The 19,943-nt window shown below is 44.7% G+C and overlaps 1 protein-coding gene and 1 long non-coding RNA gene across 2 annotated transcripts in view; one reads left to right on the forward strand and one right to left on the reverse strand.

The window, feature by feature from the left end:
• The first annotated feature begins 9,265 nt into the window (after positions 1-9,265).
• LOC118006872 lies at positions 9,266-11,351 on the forward strand. Its single transcript, XR_004678215.1, has 3 exons — positions 9,266-9,388; positions 9,782-9,979; positions 10,327-11,351. It is a non-coding gene; the product is annotated as an uncharacterized LOC118006872 (long non-coding RNA).
• The window catches only part of MCF2L2 (MCF.2 cell line derived transforming sequence-like 2), a 239,307-nt gene continuing 228,839 nt past the window's right edge, over positions 9,476-19,943 (reverse strand). The window contains exons 26-28 of the mRNA XM_034999667.1: positions 13,498-13,542; positions 10,283-10,371; positions 9,476-9,889 (exon numbers count right to left, since the gene is read on the reverse strand). Coding sequence (XP_034855558.1) covers positions 9,776-9,889; positions 10,283-10,371; positions 13,498-13,542 — 248 coding nt within the window. The 3' untranslated portion in view covers positions 9,476-9,775. The remainder of the gene's footprint in view (positions 9,890-10,282; positions 10,372-13,497; positions 13,543-19,943) is intronic.

The following is a 19,943-nucleotide window of genomic DNA, read 5'->3' on the forward strand; positions in this document are numbered from 1 at the left end:
CTGTTATTGATGTGTAAACAGTTAGGATTGCTATATCCTCTTGATGGATTAGCTATTTTATCATTTTTTAATGATCTTTATTTTGGTCATATTTTTTATTCTGAGACCCACTTTGTTTTATATTAACATAGTCATTCTGGCTTTTTTTTTTTTTTTTTTTTGATTAGTGTTAGCATGGTATATCTTTTTCCATTCTTTTGCGTTTCATCTATTTGTGTCTTTATACTGTTAACAGATAAACTGAGGCATATTAAAATTTTTGTTTATTTGAGTAAAAATCAATTCAAATAGGGTAATGCCAAACCAGAAGTGATTAGGAACACTCCACTTTCAGGAGTTAGTGGAAAGACTTTTATAGAGAAGAGGTGGAAACAAAGCAAGGAAATTATTTGATTGGCTATAGCCTAAGTGGTTGCATTCTTTGAGAAAATCTAGGTGGCTGTTTGTGATTGGTTGTACTTAGGTTTCAGTTTCCTAACCTTGAAGCATTATAGGCATAGGTTTTGGTTTCCTTGCTTAAGCTACTCAGGCACTAAAGCCACCTCAGGCTGATGGCCTCCTTGTTTGATTAATCCAACAATACTTAAAGTGGGTTTGTTAAAGCAGGCCACAGGGTTGGTCTTTTTTTTTTAAATATCCATTTGACAATCTCTCCTTTTTCATTGAGGTGTTTATATCATATGATTGGTTATGTTTCTATCTACCATCTTGGCAATTGTTTTCTATTTTTCCTATCTGTTCTTGGTTTCATTTCTCCTCTTTCTCTACCAACTCTTGGATTAGTTGCATTTTTAAAATTCCATTTTATCTCATTTGTTGGCTTGTTATAACTCTGCGTGTTATTTTAGTGTTTGCTTTAGAGTTTATAGTATATAACTTTAAGGTATCACAATGTACCTTCAAATGATTCAATAACACTTCACATATAATACAGGAAACTTACAACAGTGTACTTCAATTTCTTCCCTCTTGGCTTCAGTTCTGTTGTTGTCATACATTTTAATTCTGCATTTATTATACATTCCACAACATATTGTTGTTATTTTCTATTTAAACAATCCATTATCTTTTTAGAGATATAAATAATAGGGGGAAAAAGCTTTTGCACTTACTCATGTGATTATGATTTCTTGCAGTCTTCATTCCTTGTAGATCTTTGGTTTCTTGTTGCTATACTTACCCTTAGGTACACCACACACTTCCAACTCCTCAAGGGTTACCTGTGTTTAGGGTATGGACTTGTTTGCCCAAATGTTTTCCTCAGTGTCTGCTCCATCCTCAATTTAGGTCTTCCCTGGTGTCTGTCAGACAGCCTCCCAGCATGCACTGTGGCTCTCCCTACAGTAGCCCACTATTGTTGCCTAATGCTTGTCAGTTGGCGTGGGGCTGAAGCATGATTGCTCGGTTCTGATTGTGTCTCAGTCATGCAGGCACTATGCCCCCAGGTCTTGGGGTGGGAGGTTGTGTGTGGTCTTCACAGTACCTCCTCCCCCAGCATCTCTGGGCCTGGCACATATTCCTGCCTCTCCTCCAGGATCAGAGATTTGGTTTTTATTCTGTTGTCTTTCCTGAGCTGCAATTGGATTTACCAGCCCCCTAAAGGTGTGTTTATTGTGTGACATTTGTAGGCTAGGCCTTAAAACATTGTAATCTTCCAAGTTCTTTCTCCTTCCTGCAAGCTGGAAACTGGGCATTCCTGAGACATGCTTTCGGTCATATACAAGGACAAAGTTCTAGAGGATGGTGGAAAAACCAGAACCTGGGACACCCAATGACTGTGTGGAGCAGAGCAGGCTGCATACACAACCCAGGCTGTTCTGTGAGACAGAAATATTCTTTAAGGCACTATACGGATGGATCTCTGTTACAGCAGCTTTCCCCTTACGAATGTACAAGGAATGTTATATTCCACAAAGAAAAGGATCCTGTGGTCAAACAGGTTTGGGAAATCATGAGTTGAACAAAAAAATACAGACTTCCTTCATGAAAGAGTTCTCAGATCCTTTAATTCACAACTGGGATCAACCAAATGAGAAATAGAATACATAGTATTTAAAAAATATATTAAAAAAATTTTTTTTCAACTTGGGATTAACTCATTGAACTCTTAAACTCTTCTGCCTATTTTGCAAAATATACTCTGGGAAATGCTGATTTAGAGGATCTCTAACTTACTAATTATTTCATAAGGCATGGCGGGTGTTCAGTGTGGACTCCAGACTCTAGCCATCTTTCACAGATCCAGGGCTGGTTTCAGTCAGGGCACCTTGTTGTGCGGCTGCAGCATGCCCAGTCCTCAGCGACACGTTGAAACGAGTCCCTCTAGTGGGCAACAGGCAACTCTATAAAGCTATGGCTGACTTGAATAACTGGCTGGAAGATTTTATCTGATGGTTTTTAATTCTTTTCCATTTCCTCAAATAGAAAGATGACATAAGTTTCATTCACGTAAAAGCCATCCTTTATTTTGTTTTCTTGTTTCTCTCAGAGGACACCTATAAGCCGAGGGGCAGTGTGGGGCTTAGCCAAAGGAGCCAGAGTGGAAGGTCAGAGGGGGCTACCAAAGAGCACCTGGGGACAGCATCAGCAACGATGACTGGTCCTGAAATGGTTTCTCAGGTTACCCACCTGTGATCCAAGATTTGTGGAGACGCTCCTCATGTGAGGGCTGGGGGGGTTGGGGCACTTTGCACTCTGCCAGCACCACGAGTGTGGCTGGTTTTGTAGTTTCAGAAAATGACTGACGTCCAAAGGATTGAGAAAGCTTTGGGCTGTTTCTGTAGTGGACACGTGGCTAGTCAATGGTCAGAGTGTTTAAGAGGATCCAAGTGATGTGTTTTCTGACAATTCTAATAGTCAGAATCCAGAGATTCTTCTGTCCAGCCCCAGTACTTACATATTCTCATTGAGAAATGTATACAGTGCTTGATAAAATGACCAGAGAGACCAAAGCAGAGAAGTATGCTGAGAAACATATTCAAGATTGACTGAACGAATGTGTTCTATTAAAAAAAGTGTGAAAATATGCCATCATAGATTGTGAAGGACTATACTTTCTTTTGACTGGGTAGACATGTCCAGTGCTGTTAATGCAGCAAAGGGCTCTGTGTGCTTTTAAAAATCCCAATCTGTTGATTCACAAGCTTGGACTGGATCTAAAGCAGGTTCCCCGCTTTGGGAAGGCATCCCCACAAACTTTCAAGGGGTGTTGTTCGCAGTTGCAGGTTATGATTGGTTCACCAAGAGCTCAGTTCTCACCATGCTGGTCTGCAGAACTCGCTGAAGAGACCCCCCCAGGGGCTCTCCTCTGCTCTTGTCTACCTCCTCTGCAGCTGACCTCACCTGTACCCCACAGCTGGCTGGTCTCAACCCTCCTCCTTCCCCACAGATGTTTAAGAAACAGGAATCAAAAGATAGAGGAGGGAGAGACTCACCTCCAAGGGTAGGTGGGGAGGAGTGAATGGGCCAAGGATAAAGCCAGAAATGAGCTGAAGAATTCCAGAAATGACAAGTCAAAGGAACTTCCAGGCTGTGATTGGAACAGTAAGACCAGGAAGAGCATTGACTCTTTAAAAAAAAAAATTTTATTAACATATAATGTATTATTTGTTTCAGGGGTACAGGTCTGTGATTCATCAGTCTTACACAATTCACAGCACTCACCATAGTACTCACCCTCCCCAATGTCCATCACCCAGCCACCCCATCCCTCCCCGCCCCCTCCATTCCAGCAACCCTCAGTTTGTTTCCTGAGATTAAGAGTCTCTTATGGTTTGTCTCCCTCTCTGGTTTCATCTTGTTTCATTTTTCCCTCCCTTCCCCTATGATCCTCTGTCTTGTTTCTCAAATTCCTCATATCAGTGAGATCATATGATACCTGTCTTTCTCTGATTGACTTATTTTGCATAATACCCTCTAGTTCCATCCATGTCGTTGCAAATGGCAAGATTTCGGGGTTTTTTTATAGCTGCATAATATTCCATTGTGTGTGTATATATATATATATATCTCACATCTTCTTTATCCATTCATCTGTGATGAACATCTTGGCTCTTTCCATAGTTTGGCTATTGTGGACATTGCTGCTATAAACATTGGAGTGCACATGCCCCTTTGGATCACTTCATTTGTATCTTTGGGGTAAATACCCAGTTGTGCAATTGCTGGGTCATAGGGTAGCTCTATTTTCAACTTTTTGAGGAACCTCCATACTGTTTTCCAGAGTGGCTGCACCAGCTTGCATTCCCACCAACAGTGTAGGAGGGTTCCCCTTTGTCCACATCCTCGCCAACATCTGTCTTTTCCTGACTTGTTAATTTTAGCCATTCTGACTGGTGTGAGGTGGTATCTCATTGAGGTTTTGATTTGTATTTCCCTGATGCTGAGTGATGTTGAGCACTTTATCATGTGTCTGTTGGCCATTTGGATGTCTTCTCTGCAGAAATGTCTGTTCATGTCTTCTGCCCATTTCTTGATTGGATTATTTGTTCTTTGGGTGTTGAGTTTGATAAGTTCTTTATAGATTTTGGATACTAGTCCTTTATCTGATATGTCATCTGCAAGTATCTTCTCCCATTCTGTTGGTTGTCTTTTGGTTTTGTTGACTGTTTCCTTTACTGTGCAAAAGCTTTTTATCTTGATGAAGTCCCAGTAGTTCATTTTTGCCCTTGCTTCCCTTACCTCCGGCAATGTTTCTAGGAAGAAGTTGCTGTGGCTGGGGTCAAAGAGGTTGCTGTCTGTGTTCTCCTCAAGGATTTTGATGGATTCCTGTCTCACATTTAGGTCTTTCATCCATTTTGAGTTTATTTTTGTGTGTGGTGTAAGGAAATGGTCCAGTTTCATCCTTCTGCATGTGGCTATCCAATTTTCTCAACATCATTTGTTGAAGAGACTGTCTTTTTTCCATTGGACATTCTTTCCTGCTTTGTCGAAGATTAGTTGACCACGGAGTTGAGGGTCCATTTCTGAGCTCTCTATTCTGTTCCATTGATCTATGTGTCTGTTTTTGTGCCAGTACCATACTGTCTTGATGATGACAGCTTTGTAATAGAGCTTGAAGTCTGGAATTGTGGTGCCACTGGCTTTGCTTTTCTTTTGAGCATTCCTCTAGCTATTCGGGGTCTTTTCTGGTTCCATACAAATTTTAGGATTATTTGTTCCATTTCTTTGAAAAAAGTGGATGGTATTTTGATAGGGATTGCATAATGTGTAGATTGCTCTAGGTAGCATGGACATTTTCACAATATTTGTTCTTCCACTCCAGGAGTATGGAACATTTTTCCATTTCTTTTTGTCTTCCTCAATTTCTTTCATGAGTATTCTATAGTTTTCTGAATACAGATTCTTTGCCTCTTTGGTTAGATTTATTCCTAGGTATCTTATGCTTTTGGATGCAATTGTAAATGGGATTGACTCCTTAATTTCTCTTTCTTCTGTCTCGTTGTTGATGTATATAAATGCAGCTGATTTCTGTGCATTGATTTTATATCCTGCCACTTTACTGAATTCCTGTATGAGTTCTAGCAGTTTTGGGGTGGAGTCTTTTGGGTTTTCCACATAAAGTACATATCATCTGCAAAGAGTGAGAGTTTCACTTCTTCTTTGCCAATTCGGATGCCTTTATTTCTTTCTGTTGTCTGATGGCTGTGGCTAGGACTTCTAATACTATGTTGAATAGCAGTGGTGATAGTGGACATGCCTGCCGTGTTCCTGACCTTAGGGGGAAAGCTCTCAGTTTTTGCCCATTGAGAATGATATTTGCTGTAGGTTTTTCATAGATGGCTTTTATGATATTGAGGTATGTACCCTCTATCCCTACACTGTGAAGAGTTTCAATCAAGAAAGCTTGCTGTACTTTGTCAAATGCTTTTTCTGCATCTATTGAGAGGATCATATGGTTCTTGTTCTTTTATTAATGTATTGTATCACGTTGATTGATTTGCAGATGTTGAACCAACCTTGCAGCCCAGGAATAAATCCCACTTGGTTGTGGTGAATAATCCTTTTAATGTACTGTTGGATCCTATTGGCTAGTATTTTGGTGAGAATTTTTGCATCCATGTTCATCAAGGATATTGGTCTGTAATTCTCCTTTTTGATGGGGTCTTTGGTTTTGGGATCAATGTAATGGTGGCCTTGTAAAATGAGTTTGGAAGTTTTCCTTTCATTTCTATTCTTCGAAACAGCTTCAGAAGAATAGGTATTAATTCTTCTTTAAATGTTTGGTAGAATTCCCCTGGGAAGCCATCTGGCCCTGGGCTCTTGTTTGTTCGGAGATTTTTGATTACTGCTTCAATTTCCTTAGTGGTTATGGGTCTGTTCAGGTTTTCTATTTAGGAAGAGCATTGACTCTTGAGGTTGCTTCCTACTCTTTTTCAAACTGGCTGTGAGGACCAAATGAAGTCCTATCTGTCAAGCACCAGGGCCAGTGCTTGGCCAGCCCTAATGCTAGTACCTTTCTGAATCCTGTGGCCCAGTGGCCTCTGTCAATGCATCCTCCCTGCCATGCATAGCTCCTCCATGCCTCTGTGCCTGTGCACGACCAGGATGTCCTTCTCCTTCTCCACCTGGAGAAAACACCTGCTCCAGGAGACCTAGCCCAGATGTCACGCCATCCCTGATGACATCAGAAATCAGTGGCAGGATTCCGTGCCCCCATAGTATTTGTCATATTGTGTTGTGATGATCTGTTTCCTCATCTGTCTCTCCCAACTGTACTGAGAGCTTCTCACTCATCGTCATGCCTTCCTGGTCTCTCCTGATGCCAGCACCTTCCTGAGGACAGGAGTGCTCAGGAAATAGGTATTGATTAGAATGAACAAATAAACAACCAAATAAATGTTTTATGGCCAGAATGGAATAATGTGTGTTGGAAAAAAATGCAAGTAGAAGGAGATAAGATTTCCTATGGATTTGGAAAGAACTTTATTTTTAGTGTTCAAATAATCAATATTGTAGTCTACAAATGTGAAACACACTCCACTGAGAATGATACTTTGTTGTTAGGAAAGGGGCACAAGAGGGTAGCTCCACAACATAACTTTCTGAAAAATTTCAAAGAACACCCTGTTGGACAATTTTGCCGAAGAGCCTCTCCCTGATGGTCTGTCCCTTAGTCTCTGCCCTTTTTTGGCCACAAAGTCAAAGGGCTTCTTTATGAACAAAGTGAGATACTTATTTTTGTTTTCTTGATTCTGAAGTGATTTTCTTGAGTCACATGGGAGACAGTCCTCAGGTGTTTAAGAAGTTCCCACTGCATTCCAGAAACAAATCTGGGAACCAAAAACTTAGCCAGATCCCACGTCCAGTGAAAAGTTAAAATCAAATCACGCTAACAATTCCAAAACTAACTAAATCCAAAACTAACTCTAAAAGTAAACAACTCCAGAGGTCAGTGTGCTGGTTATTAGCCAAGATTTCTCAGCTTTCAGCCCACCCTTCTAATCTCTGCTTTGGGGCCTGGGGCCACTCACCTCCTTTGCCAGCTACTCTCTGTCAGGCTCGGCCAATAGAGCAGACTGACCAGAGGCTGTAAGAGGGGAGCAGGGGACCTCTGTGTGCCTGAGTTCCTGTCAGCATCCTCCTAGCAACCGGTCTGCACCCTGAGAACAACAGCTGATTCCAGTAGCTGCAGTTGGCCATTTTCCCAACACCTCCGTAACCAGCCTCATCACCCCCACCCCCCTGCTTCAAAGATACCAGCACCAAGCTGGCAGCTCCCAGACCAACTTCCAGCTCCTGGGACACCTGTCCTATCAAGCAACACTTCCTCCTCAGAGGGCTAAGCCCAGCTCTGCAGGGCTACCTCCAACCTCCTCCCTTTGCTCCCTCAGCCCTTGGTAGCTGCGTCTTGCAGTTACCATCTCCATGATATCACCTTATCACTTTTTTTCCTCTTAAAATTTCCAATAGCTGGATAACAATTCTTTATACTGAATTCTCTCTGTTAAAATTACTGATGTTGTGTCTCTCTCTTGTTTGGATCCCCTAGACTAAGTGATTCTAACACTAAATAATTCTGAAAATAAATCTGAAAATGAAATAAGTAAAAATACAGAACAGAAAAAAATTTTAAGTGGCAAAGATGTAAATGAAAAGTAATAATTGAGAATAACCAAAAATAAAACTAAATCTCTCAAAAACTCTGAAAATAAAAAATTCAGGAAATATAATGCTCAAAAATGCAACAATTGAAAATAACTTAAAACCAAAAAACTAAAAGATAATAAATGAATATAAACAACCCCAAATCTAAAATAACTAAAAATAAATAACTGTGACTATAAGAAACTCTAAAATTAACAAGGGGAAAAAACTCTAAAATAACTAAAAACACTTTATCCTGAAAATAATTCTAAAATAGTTTTAAAACTTCCAGTGAATTTTTAGTAGGCAAATAAGTAACTGTAAAAATAAATAACTCAAAAAACTCCAATAACTAAAAAACAGAATAACTATAAAAGTAAATAACTCAGATATTAATAATTGTAAAGATAATTTAAAATAATTCTAAAGCTAATTTGGAAATGTATTAACTAAAAGTAACTGTAAATAAGAAACTGAAAATGAATAACTCAAAAACGAAATAACCTTGAAAACAATATTTATAAATAAAGTAACCTTAAAGCTATAAAATTAAATAACTAGAAAACTAAAAATAGAAATTAACTAAAAAATAACTAACAAAACGAAAAATAAAAAACAGCTAAAGATAACAAACTAATTTTAAAACCAATAAATCTAAAACGAAATACCTCAGACATTAACTTGGAACCAACCCTCTGAAAGGATACAATCCTGGAACAAAGTAACACAAACACCACAGGAACATTCTTGTGGGGATTCAAGGAGAAGAGCACAGGGCCGCCCCTGCAGAGTTTCGGCTCCTCCGAGGCTCGGATGGGAGATTCTCAACAGACCTCCCCACTCCCACCCGAGGAAAAATTTGGCAATGTCTGAAGGCATTTTTAAAAAGATTGTCATAATTTGGGTGAGCGGGTGGGAAAGGGATTTTACTGGCATCTTGTGGGTGGGAAGAGGCCAGGGATGCTGCCAAATACCCTACAATGCACTAGACAGCTCGCCCCTCCCCAACAAAGAATTATCCAGCCCCCAAAGTCAGAGTGCCAACCTTGGGCAGAGCCCTCCAGGACTGGCCTCCGCTAACCTCTGCAGATGCGCGTAGAGCAGCCCGGGGGGTCGCGGGCGTCTGCCAGTCCCGGCGCCGGCGCAGGCGCGTGTGGGGCCGCCCGGGAGGTGGCGGACGTCGGCTCCCAAGGCCCGGAGCTCGCGCAGGCGCGTGGGGAGCAGTTCCCAGGTTCGCCGCCGCCGGCCCCGGGAGGATGGGCTCCGCCGGCAGGCGGCGGACCCTTCCTCAGGCTTCCGGAAGGTGGTCCTGGCCCTTCCCCCCGCGCCAGGGTGGCAGATTCGGAGGGTCCGAGGCCCCGAGGCCCCTTGGCCGCGTTCTATTTAAGGGTGGGCTCGGCCCCCAGCGCCCGCCGCAGCCTGTGCCCGGATCGAAGGCGGCCTGGGGCGGCTCGGCCGAGCCGGGAGCCGCTGCGGTCTGGAACCAGTGTCAGTTCCCTGGGGAAGAGCGTCCTGCGGCATCCTTCCCGCGCCCGCCCTGCTTTTGCCCGCAGATTAGTCGTCTCCCCCCCAGGGGCGAGCAAGCCGGTGCACACTGGCTTGTTAGTTTTGTTTGTCGTCCTGAAATTCCAAGGAGAGTCAGGGGAGCAATGGCTAACCAATTCGCTCACTGTTCTTTCCTCTTTCACACTCACAGGTCCTCGTCGCCACCTTCTTTCTTACCCTGGATGCTTTCTCCCGTTTCCAGGACAGATTTGGAGGAACACGTTTCATAACTGTCGTCCAACTGGAAAAGTCCGGATAGCTATAAGGGAGAGGACAGTGGTGCACCCTCAAGAGTTGGCAGTGCCGAGGAGTGCCCGGGCCAGGCGCAACCGGTGATTCCCGCTGGCAGGTTGGGGCCCACCCTAGCTCTCAAACGGGGTCACTCGGGATCCCAGCAGGAGCCCCATATTTATGACCAGAAACCAGTGCTTTGCTAAGGAGACAGGGGCCATGCTATGCTGGGAGGGTCTGAGGCACTTAGCAGATCCAGTGACCTCAGCTTCCTGGATTAGGTCTGGTCCTTCTGGGTGAGAATCATGAAAGGGGGGAGAGGGAAAGGGGAGAGAGAGAAACGGGGAGAGGAAGAGGCAGGAGAAGCTGATGAATAGGAATGAGGGAGAAAAATGAAAGAGGTAAGAAGAAAATAAATTACACTCAGAGCACTGCTCTCCTTTTCCATTTCTTCTGCACCTTCAGGCTCCTCAGAGGTTGCCATGGAGATAAACTCTCTGCTGGAGCAGCCTTGGAGAAAGAAAGGGAAGAATTTGGCCTGCTGTGCTGGAGAGGGGATGGCCAGATGTCCCAGGCAGTGCCTGTCCCCAAGAACCCATTCTCCCCCATCTCTAACTCCTACTCTCCCAGGACCTGAACTGCCTCACCTCGGGGGAGGTGGAGGTCTGTGATCTCCAGGTTCCCTTTTCCAGCTCAAAATTCTGTAACTGTGACTGAGAAGACATGTCTACATGGTGTTCATAGCTCTATTCCTTGTCCTCCAAGAAAATGGTTGTCTTTTTGTGCTTGACGACCTTCCTGCCCTCCACCCTTCTTCCCTCCCTTCTTTTCCCCTTGCCCTCTTTTTTCTCCCCTGATTACGGCCCATCTCCCATTCCCTTGGTAGCCTCTGTCACCGCTCTCCCCATGGGAAATCAGAGGAGCAAGTACATCCTGCCTGTCTTTCCAGTGAATTGATTCATTAACTGGCCAGTCATGCTAGCAACCTCCACCAGACACTGAGCCCTGCTTTGTGCCTGCTGGGGTGCCAGTTGGTCAAAAGGTAAGCTTCATATAACCCTGTAAGAGCTTTAGCTTCATTATACAGATGAGAAACTGAGATGAGAGAGGAATAATCACTTGACCCAAGTTCCGTTGGCTGAGTGGCTGAGCTGCAGCTGAGTAATCAGTCCCGCAGGAATCTGAGTGCAGGACGAAGTTTCTGTTCAGGTGACAATTCAAGGGCAGGGTTGGGGTGAGGCCTTGAAGGGCATATGCAGGGCATGGGGGGGCGAGGACTTTCTGGACACAGGAATCCCAGAGGAGCCTACAGTTGGGGGTGATGGCAGAGTTATAGCAGTGAGCCGGAAGCACGCATGTGGGAACACCCGTGACCTGCTGCCCAGAGGCCTCCCAAGCTGGCCTTCTGGGGCCAAGGGCTCTCCCCAGAGCAGATCAGTGGGGGCTGTGCAAGGAAAACAGGGAGCAGCCAGGCAGCCCCTTCCCAGAGGCCTCCAGGGACCCTGCCTGATGCTGCAGGGTTGTAAGGCAGCTGGACAGAGTGCTCTCAGATGGCAGCAAACCTGGTTTAATTTCCAGTCCCAGGACCTGGTCGGGTGAGGGGTGGAGGGCGGAGGAAAAACTGGCTCAGGGAGGTGCCTCCCACTGCCCCCCTCCCGATGGGACTCGGGGACATCCACAGTAACACCCAGAGACTCGTCTCTCGGGCAGTCATCCAAGCCACACCCCCTTACACCTGGGAGCAGACAGTGAGGATGAGGATTGGCAGTCTTGCTGAAAGGCTGTAAGGCAGGAAACGGAGACCTTGCCCTGCAAGGTCGGCCCCCCTGCGCGGGGGGGGGGGGGGGGGAGGAGTCTGCCTCTCCCTCTCCCTCGCCCCTCCCCCTCCTTTGCTCTCTCTCTCTCTCAAATAAATAAAATCTTTAAAAAAAAGAATAGAACACAATAGAATAAAGCAGAAGAGAACAAAAGAACAGAATAGAACAGATCAGATCAGATGAGGACATCATACTTATAAGGGGACTATTGTTCCATAAACTTGTTTTCATTTTAGAGATGTACACTGTGTTGGAGGTAAAGTCCACCCCCTCCTCACCCCCCTGCCCCCGACAGCGCTGTGTGAACAGAAGGGCTGCTCCTCTGGGGGCCATGGCCTCAGTGCCCCAGACAAAGCGGGGAGGGGGGGGGGGGAGGCCAGGGGTGGGGCCTGGCCCTGAGGCCTCTGGCAGCCAAGGAGCCCTCCGGGCCCGGGGGCAGCAGGGCTGGGGGGCAGTGCAGGAACTGAGAGACCTGACAGCCAGTTGCGGCCGCTCCGCAGGGAAGTGGCACCTGGCATAAAATGATGACCAGGCACCCGTGGCGGCTTGCCCCTCTCCTGTGGGCCCAGCCGGAGGGGGAGGGGACCCTCAGCCCGGCACAGGGCTGCCACACAGGTTGGCCACAGGTTGACTGCATTATTTCAAGGTCATCCGGGCCTTTCCCTGCCTTCAGGGGGGATCTGCCTGAGCCTGGGAAGAGAAATGATCTTCCCAGCGCTGACAATACCCAAATGCCACCTCCCTGCTGGGGACTGTCACCACACATGGCCTCCTTCATTCCCGGTACCACAGGTGAGGGTGGGGGATGCCTGGGATCCCCCAGGCCCCCAGTTAGCCTAGACCAAAGTTGTCTATATTCCTTAGGGTGCAGCCGCAGAGAGATGCCCGTTTTACACCCAACACAGTGTATACACATAATAAAGCTCTAAAATGAAAACAAGTTTATGGAACAATATTCCCCTTACCGGGTGTGATGTCCTCACCTGATCTGTTCTGTTCTATTCTTTTGTTCTGTCCTACTTTATTCTGTTGTGTTCTATTCTAGCCCATTCTATTCTGGGAGACAGAGGAGGAGAGGGGCTGTGGAGGTGGTGGGCTCACCCACAATCACCTCATAAGACCCTTGAAGGGACACAAATTGCAGCTGCCCCGGGTGAGCCCTCCTATGTCTCCCCCGAGGGTCCCGGGGCTCTTGGCAGCAGAGACCATACCCTATTCACCCGGTATCGCCCCGGGCTCTTGGAAGAGACTCCAAATTCGCAGAACCAGCAAACCTTGGAGAACGGCCGTCAGTCCAAGCTGGAAGTGCAGGGGACGAAAGCGCAGCTCCCAGTCTGAGTCTGCTGCATCTTTGTCATTTGCATATTAACTCCCTTCCTCCTGGATTCACTGGCCATGGGCCCTTAGGGGCCTTAGGGACTAAGTCTTAGGTCCTATAGAGGTGACAGCACTCAGGAGACCCCAGAATCTTGGGCTCAGGGTCTGGCAGATCCCATGAGTGAATAAATGAAAGGCCCATTGTCCAAGGGTAGGAGCAGAGGCTTCGGGGTCAGTGCGACCTGAGCACAGTTCTGAGTTTGTCGCGCACTTGCGTAAGCCACTTAGCCTCTGGGAGCACCAGTTTGCTTGTCTATAACAATGGGGATATTAATATCTATTGCAGTTTTGATATAAAGATTAGCAAAAGCGCTTATAAAGTAAAATGGTACATCTTAGGAATTTAATAAATAACACCTGTTATTATTGTTAATAGTGATTACAATAATACTAAAGGTTTCAGAACAGCTGTGGGTACTCCAAGTATCCTATTATTACTCACATTTGGGGGAGATTTGTTTGCCATTATCTTCACCCTCATAAATATCTGGAAGAGGAAACAAATTATAAAGGTAATAAATGGCTGTAAAAGGAAACCGAGCATGCACGTGCGCGCGCGCGCGCACACACACACACACACACACACGAAAAACAAAACCAAACACAAAGGTCCTTGAAAAATATTCAATTTGATTACAGCAAAATTTTAAGTGATAGTTGCATTCTTGGAAAATGAGCAGAATGGCTCTGGTACCAGTCAAGGTCTAGTGGTGTGTTGGGAAGATATACTTTGAGTCTTGGGGGCACTCCCAGTCCATGTACCAGAATAAACATAAAAATGTTGGTGGAGAAGGATAAGAAGAATGGGAAAGGTGGGCTGTGAAAATTCATGCTAGTAAGAACTGGTGTATATTCTCTTTTCCTTCGGTGGATGATCTTTCTAGCATACATGACATAAATCCTAAATGGCTTTGGGAATTTAGTTTCCAAACTTAGTGTTGGAATTCTGATCTTTCATTTTGGTTTAAAAATTGAATGAAACTTATTAACAAGTGAATCCGTGAGTTTTTATCAGGATACATGTTTTTGGTAAATTACCACCTTTGAAGATAAAATCATGCCTTTCCCGTGCTGTCCACTAGATGGAATAACAGGACCACCGTAGAGCTCACTTGTTCGGAGGCCACCCATTCCTTACCGCTCAGATTTCAAATGGGCAAACTATTTTTATTTTTCTTTCAAACTAGGCTTTTCTCTATTCCTTACAATATGCAAAACTTTAAAAAAGATTTATTATTTTTTGAGAGAGAGAGGGCGTGGGCTCACGCGCACAAGCCGGGGGAGCGGGGGGTGCAGTGGGGTGGAGACATGCCTTTAAATTATGGGTAAGCCTTTCCTTTCCTTCCCTGGAGGAACAAATGTGGGTAACTAGCTGCTAATGATAATATGCAAACAGCCATCTAGGCACTAGTCTGAAAGCTTCATCTCATTTAATTCTCATCGTGAGGGGTCCCACCACTGCATCCTTATCGTGAGGGGTCCCACCACTCCATCCTCATCGTGAGGGGTCCCAACACTGCATCCACTAGACATACAGGCAAAAAAAGCAGTTGCCACGCTGGAGGAAGCAATTGATCCTAGTCCTCATGAGGAGCTTAGGCTGTTACCTAACAGCATCAGAGAGGAATGTGCCCAGATGCTCAGGTGACCCACTGGGACATCCCCCAACACCTCCACACCCAGCTGTAACTGTAAATGGGCAAGTAAAAGAAGTAGCCAGACAAGAGTCCGGGACACCCCCTGGGCACACTACCAGCAGAAGATGAGAAGGAGGGGTATCTAGAATGAGTGGGAGCGAGATGGTAACAACGGTACAACCTAAAAACCAATTGCAGCAGCAGGGGGCATAGATTCAAGTTAAGTAGGACTCTTACTATGTCCCCTGGTGGAAACTCCCCCCTTGGGAACCAAGACCTCTAGACTCACTGAGACTAACGAACGTTGCAGGGATGGGGAAGACAAATGTCCTATGCAAGTCACTAGAGCATGATAATGAATAAGGTCACAACTCATTCAACCTCTTGCCTCCCAGATTCATATATTCTGCTTACTGAGGGCACAGTGCCATGACATGGCATTGGTTTAAGGTATATACTGCATCCTGAAGGCTAGCACCCCACCCCACAGTGCCATGTCTAAACTGTTGCACATCTTGCTTTCAGGAGGCTATTCCATGGCTCTATCAGACCAGCAGCTTCTAAATGGGGTGGTGTGTGGTAGGACTGTAGGTCAGTCCTGCGGTCATACGCCGACGGCCAAGTCTCTCCATTAAAGCAATGCTTTATGGTTGATCAGATGCTACATGAGTCCTTGAACAGTGGAGGCACTGTGAGCAGGAAAGGCACACATGTCAATCCTGCTCAGAGTGAATTACTGTACTTTCCAGCCTGGAGGGGGTCTGATGACATCGACCATTCTCCTCAAGGGATACTATCCAACTGGGAGCTCAGCATCCATCTGTACCGGCCAGTTGACTGTCAGCAGTGACAGAAGCTATGTCGGTCTTGACAACAGGAAACCCACGCTGCTGGGCCCATGCATAGCCTCCCACTCTGCTGTGAAGGTGTCTCTTATGAGCCCACTGTGCAGGCACTGGGGTACCAAGGAAAAAGCCAGCTGACACCTGCTGGCCAAGTCATCCAGTTGGTTTAGCTGTTAGGCACCTTTTCTGCAATGAATGTTCTCTGATGGGCGTGAACACGGTACGAAGATCCTCACATTTTGAGCTTAAGTCTCTAGGTCTCTGTGCCTCTTCCCCAGTCAGCTCATTGTTATATTTAGATGGTAATTATTATTCTGGAAGGAAGGTGGGGACACATCCTGAGAAGGGCAAGCATTGTCATGTACATCTCATTTGAGGCTTCTGCATAATTTGGGGGGAAGAAGAGTCTCTCTCCCAACAAGAGGGGGGGGGGGTAGGCCACTTACACCAGCCCAGGGGCATTAAGGGCCTAGACCTAGATGTCCTCATCTCAAGCTTTATGGTCCCACATCTTCCCTATCAGGGCATGACCTGCCAGCTCTTCTACTAGCACTAGGAGCCCCAAATGATCAGGCAGCACATTTGCCTAGGCTGAGAATTCATCCTCTCACATAGTGCCATGCTGTAGAAGATGAGGGGCTGAACACTGGCAAGGAAGCCCTCTGAGTCTCACATGAGGCTTTAAATTGGTGGTTAATCTGAGGCTGTCACTTTCTTCACTCTCTTCAGCACATCCATGGTGCTTAGCAATAGCCTCCCAATTCTGTGGTCCTGATACTTCATATTTTCCCCAAACTTCTCAAATCCTAGAGACATTGCACCAACTGGTGCATCCCTGTCCCCGTGTCTGACCCCAGGTGTCACCACAGGTGAAGATCTTAGCAACTGAACTGCTACCACAAACCAGGGCCCAGGGCTTTCCACACGCCACCTAACCAGCAGCAACGGACTCCTCGTTGCCACTGGCCAGCAAGTGACCTAATAACACCAGAATCCCATCCTTTCTAGGACCTTTCTTGGTACTGTCTTGGGTCAAGTTTCCCAGAAGCAGGTTGCACAAGCGAGTGGTGGAGAAAGGGCTTTCAGAGGAAACCTGTAAGAGCACTGAGGACAGAAGACAGGGCAGGGAAGAAGTGGGCTCTGCTCAAGTCTAGTGCCAGCCTGATCTCCTGGGAAACCCTGGACCATAGATGGTACCACAGGCGTCCCATTTTGTACCCCGAATCAGTCAGCCATTGGCTGGCTGGCCATAAGCTGCCCTTGAGGGAGGCCATAACCTCTCAGGCATTTCCTGGCTGGACAGCTCTGGTCAGCTGAGGGCACTCCTCCGAAGGGCACAACCGAGAGCTGTTAGCAGCTAACCTCATAGCAGCTGGGCAGTGGGTGCACGCACCTGATAAAAACGATGTAGGCAAGGTGTCTAAAGCCCCTGTGACACTACCGTGTGTGATTTTTTTAATTAAAAAATGAACAGATTTTATTTTTAGAGCAGTTTTAGGTTTACAGAAAAATTGAGCAGAAAATACTGAGTTCCCATATAGCCCCTCTCCATTGGCTCCCTACACAATATCTCCTATTATTAACATCTTGCATTAGTGTGGTACGTTCCTTACAGTGAAGCAGTACTGATGCATTATTATTAACTGAAGTCCATAGTTTACATCAGGGTTTACTCTTTGTGTTGGACAGTTCTGTGGGTTTTGACAAGTGCACAATGTCCTATATCCACCATTACGATATCATACAGAATAGTTTCACTGCCCTAAAAATCTCTTGTGTGCAGTCTGCTCCTCCCCTCTTCCCCATATCCCTGGTAACCACTGATCTTTCCACTGTCTCTATAGTTTTGTCTTCTCCAGAGTGTCAAACAGTTGGAATCATGCAGTATGTATTTTCAGACAGGATTCTTTCGTTTAGCAATTTGTCACTTTGGTTTCCTTATGTCTTTTTGTGGCTTGATAGCTCATTTCTTTTTATTCCTGAGTAATATCCCATCGTATGGATATATCATACTTTGCAATTCATTTGGGTAAATACTAGGGAATATGATTGCTGGTCTGTATGGTAAAACAAGTTTTAGCTTTTGTAAGAAACTATCAAACGATACCATTTTGCATGGCCACCAGCAGTGAGTGAGAGTTCCTGTTGCTTCCTGTCATCACCAGCATTCGGTGCTGTCAGTGCACAACATACTACTTTTCACAATGTAACTCTTGAGTTTTGCTTCTTGTTTTGGGGTCTTTTTTGCTTTGTTTTGAGGTGTCAGCCAATCTTCTGAAGAGCTGACTGGTTTTTGTGAAACTAAACTCGTGAAAAAGTCGTTAAGTTCACATGGACATCAGTTTTTCCCTTGTATCTTTCTGACTTCTGAAACCAGCCTGCTTTCCTAGCACTGAAGTGCATACATGCACGCACCAGATAACACCAGATAACATAAACATAAACAGTCTACAGCCAAGTCTAGACTAAGACACACTTAACTAAATGTTATCCATTCTTCTGCTCATCTCACACCTTTGAGTCTGATCACTTTGAATTAGCAGGATAGACAGAAGGGAAAAAAAGAAGGGCACCGGCACAATCCACATCCTTATGCTTTGGGTGAAGGAGTTATAACTCTATCAAATGGCTCATGTCTGTAAATTTATAGATTATGCCACTGTGTTGACCAATGTATGCCAATGTCTTCAAGCAAAGGGGCTTTTAAAGATCTGTTTAAGAGATTCTTGGCACATGAAAAAAGGCGTTAAAGGCTTCAAGAATAAAATATACTTTAGGACCAGATAAGGTTGATAGGCTCAATTTTCTAATAGTCCTTGAAAATCTGAAGAGTTGCCTGTTAAATAAATAACCTGGAATGGAATTCTCAACACACATTTTACTCATCTGTAGGGCCCCAGCTGAAAGGGGGTCCAATATCAGGGGTCTTCCTTCATTTTGAGCTTTTCAAAGTAGAAAAGGAAGCCAGGATGTGACTTGATTAGAGACAATATTGCGGGATAAAGCCAATTATGTAGGAGATAAAAATCTGATTTTATCTTTTCTTTAAAAAGTTTTTTTTTACAAGCCATTACAAAATACCCATGGAAAACAAAACATAAAAATTTCACACCTCCTAGAGATTCTGCTATATCCCATAGAGGGATAGGCCTTATCATGCAAAGCAAATTTAGGGACTATATTATAGTCTATGAACTTTCACCAGCCAAGATTTTTCTCAAGCCTTACTTTTCCTGGTCTGTATTTTCCAAATACAATATTTTAGATCACACATATATACCCTAATTGAAGATCACTGTTTTATTTTTATTTATTTATTTATTTTAGAGAGGGGAGGGGCAGAGGGAGAGAATCCCAAGCAGACTCCACACTCAGCATGGAGCCCAATGCAGGGCTCGATCTCATAACCCTGAGATTATGACCTGAACCGAAATCAAGAGTCAGAAACTTAACTGACTAAGCCACCCAGGTGCCCTGACAATCACTGCTTTATTAAATGGCATTGCCATTAATATTTGTTGACCAAAACTGCACATCCAATTACTTATTATGTGACCATCTTCCTGTTAATTTGCCATTTCATGCTCATTAGCATCCAAACGTCTGGAAGTCTGACCAAGAAACATAAGTTAGCTTTGCCCCTGAGTGGGGGTGTGGGATCTGTGTATGTTTCTTCAATGACTTTTGTACTTTGTAGACACTCAATAAATGTGTTTTGAACTAAAATTCCTTCCAGAGGCCTTTTCTATATAAATCGTAGGCCTGAATACATACCTCATGTCCCATCAAATTAATTACATAATAGTCCAAAACCAAAATCTCAAATACTTAATTCCCAAGACTTTGATTATGGGCAGTGGTAAAAGCATAAAGTAGAAGGTCTTTTGGAAAAGGTTATCTCCAATTTAAACAGGCAGGGAAAGACAAGATGACGACAAAAGGAGCACATTTGGAACCCCATAAACCATAACCTATTATGTCATTAAAATATAAAGTAAAAAAAGCTTCCACACTTGTTTTTCTTTGTGATCCCATACCAAATTCTGGCCACCAGAAAACTGACCCACGAAGAAGTCAGGGCTGAAGTCTTATGGGGAAGCACCTGGATCAAGTGCTCCTAGTCTTTCCATGGGAAGTTTGGAGAGGAGGAAATCCATAAATCTTGGATAGAGCAAGAAATAAAGTTGCCACAAGCTGGTGTTTTTATTCCCAAGCACAGACATTCTGGCAATGCTCTTATCCCACAACCATTTCCTTAAGAGGACAGCTTTTCCAAAGAGGGAGTCACTTTCAGTGTGAAACATTTGCCCTTCATTTTAATTCAAGCCTAGTTAAATCTACACAAATGAATAGCAGAAAACTGATATTATATCTTTCTTCTCGCTCACATAATTCAGGAAAGGCTG

This window comes from Mirounga leonina, unplaced genomic scaffold, assembly GCF_011800145.1.
Source record: "Mirounga leonina isolate KUSES-001 unplaced genomic scaffold, KU_Mleo_1.0 Mir_115, whole genome shotgun sequence".
NCBI classification, from domain to species: domain Eukaryota; kingdom Metazoa; phylum Chordata; class Mammalia; order Carnivora; family Phocidae; genus Mirounga; species Mirounga leonina.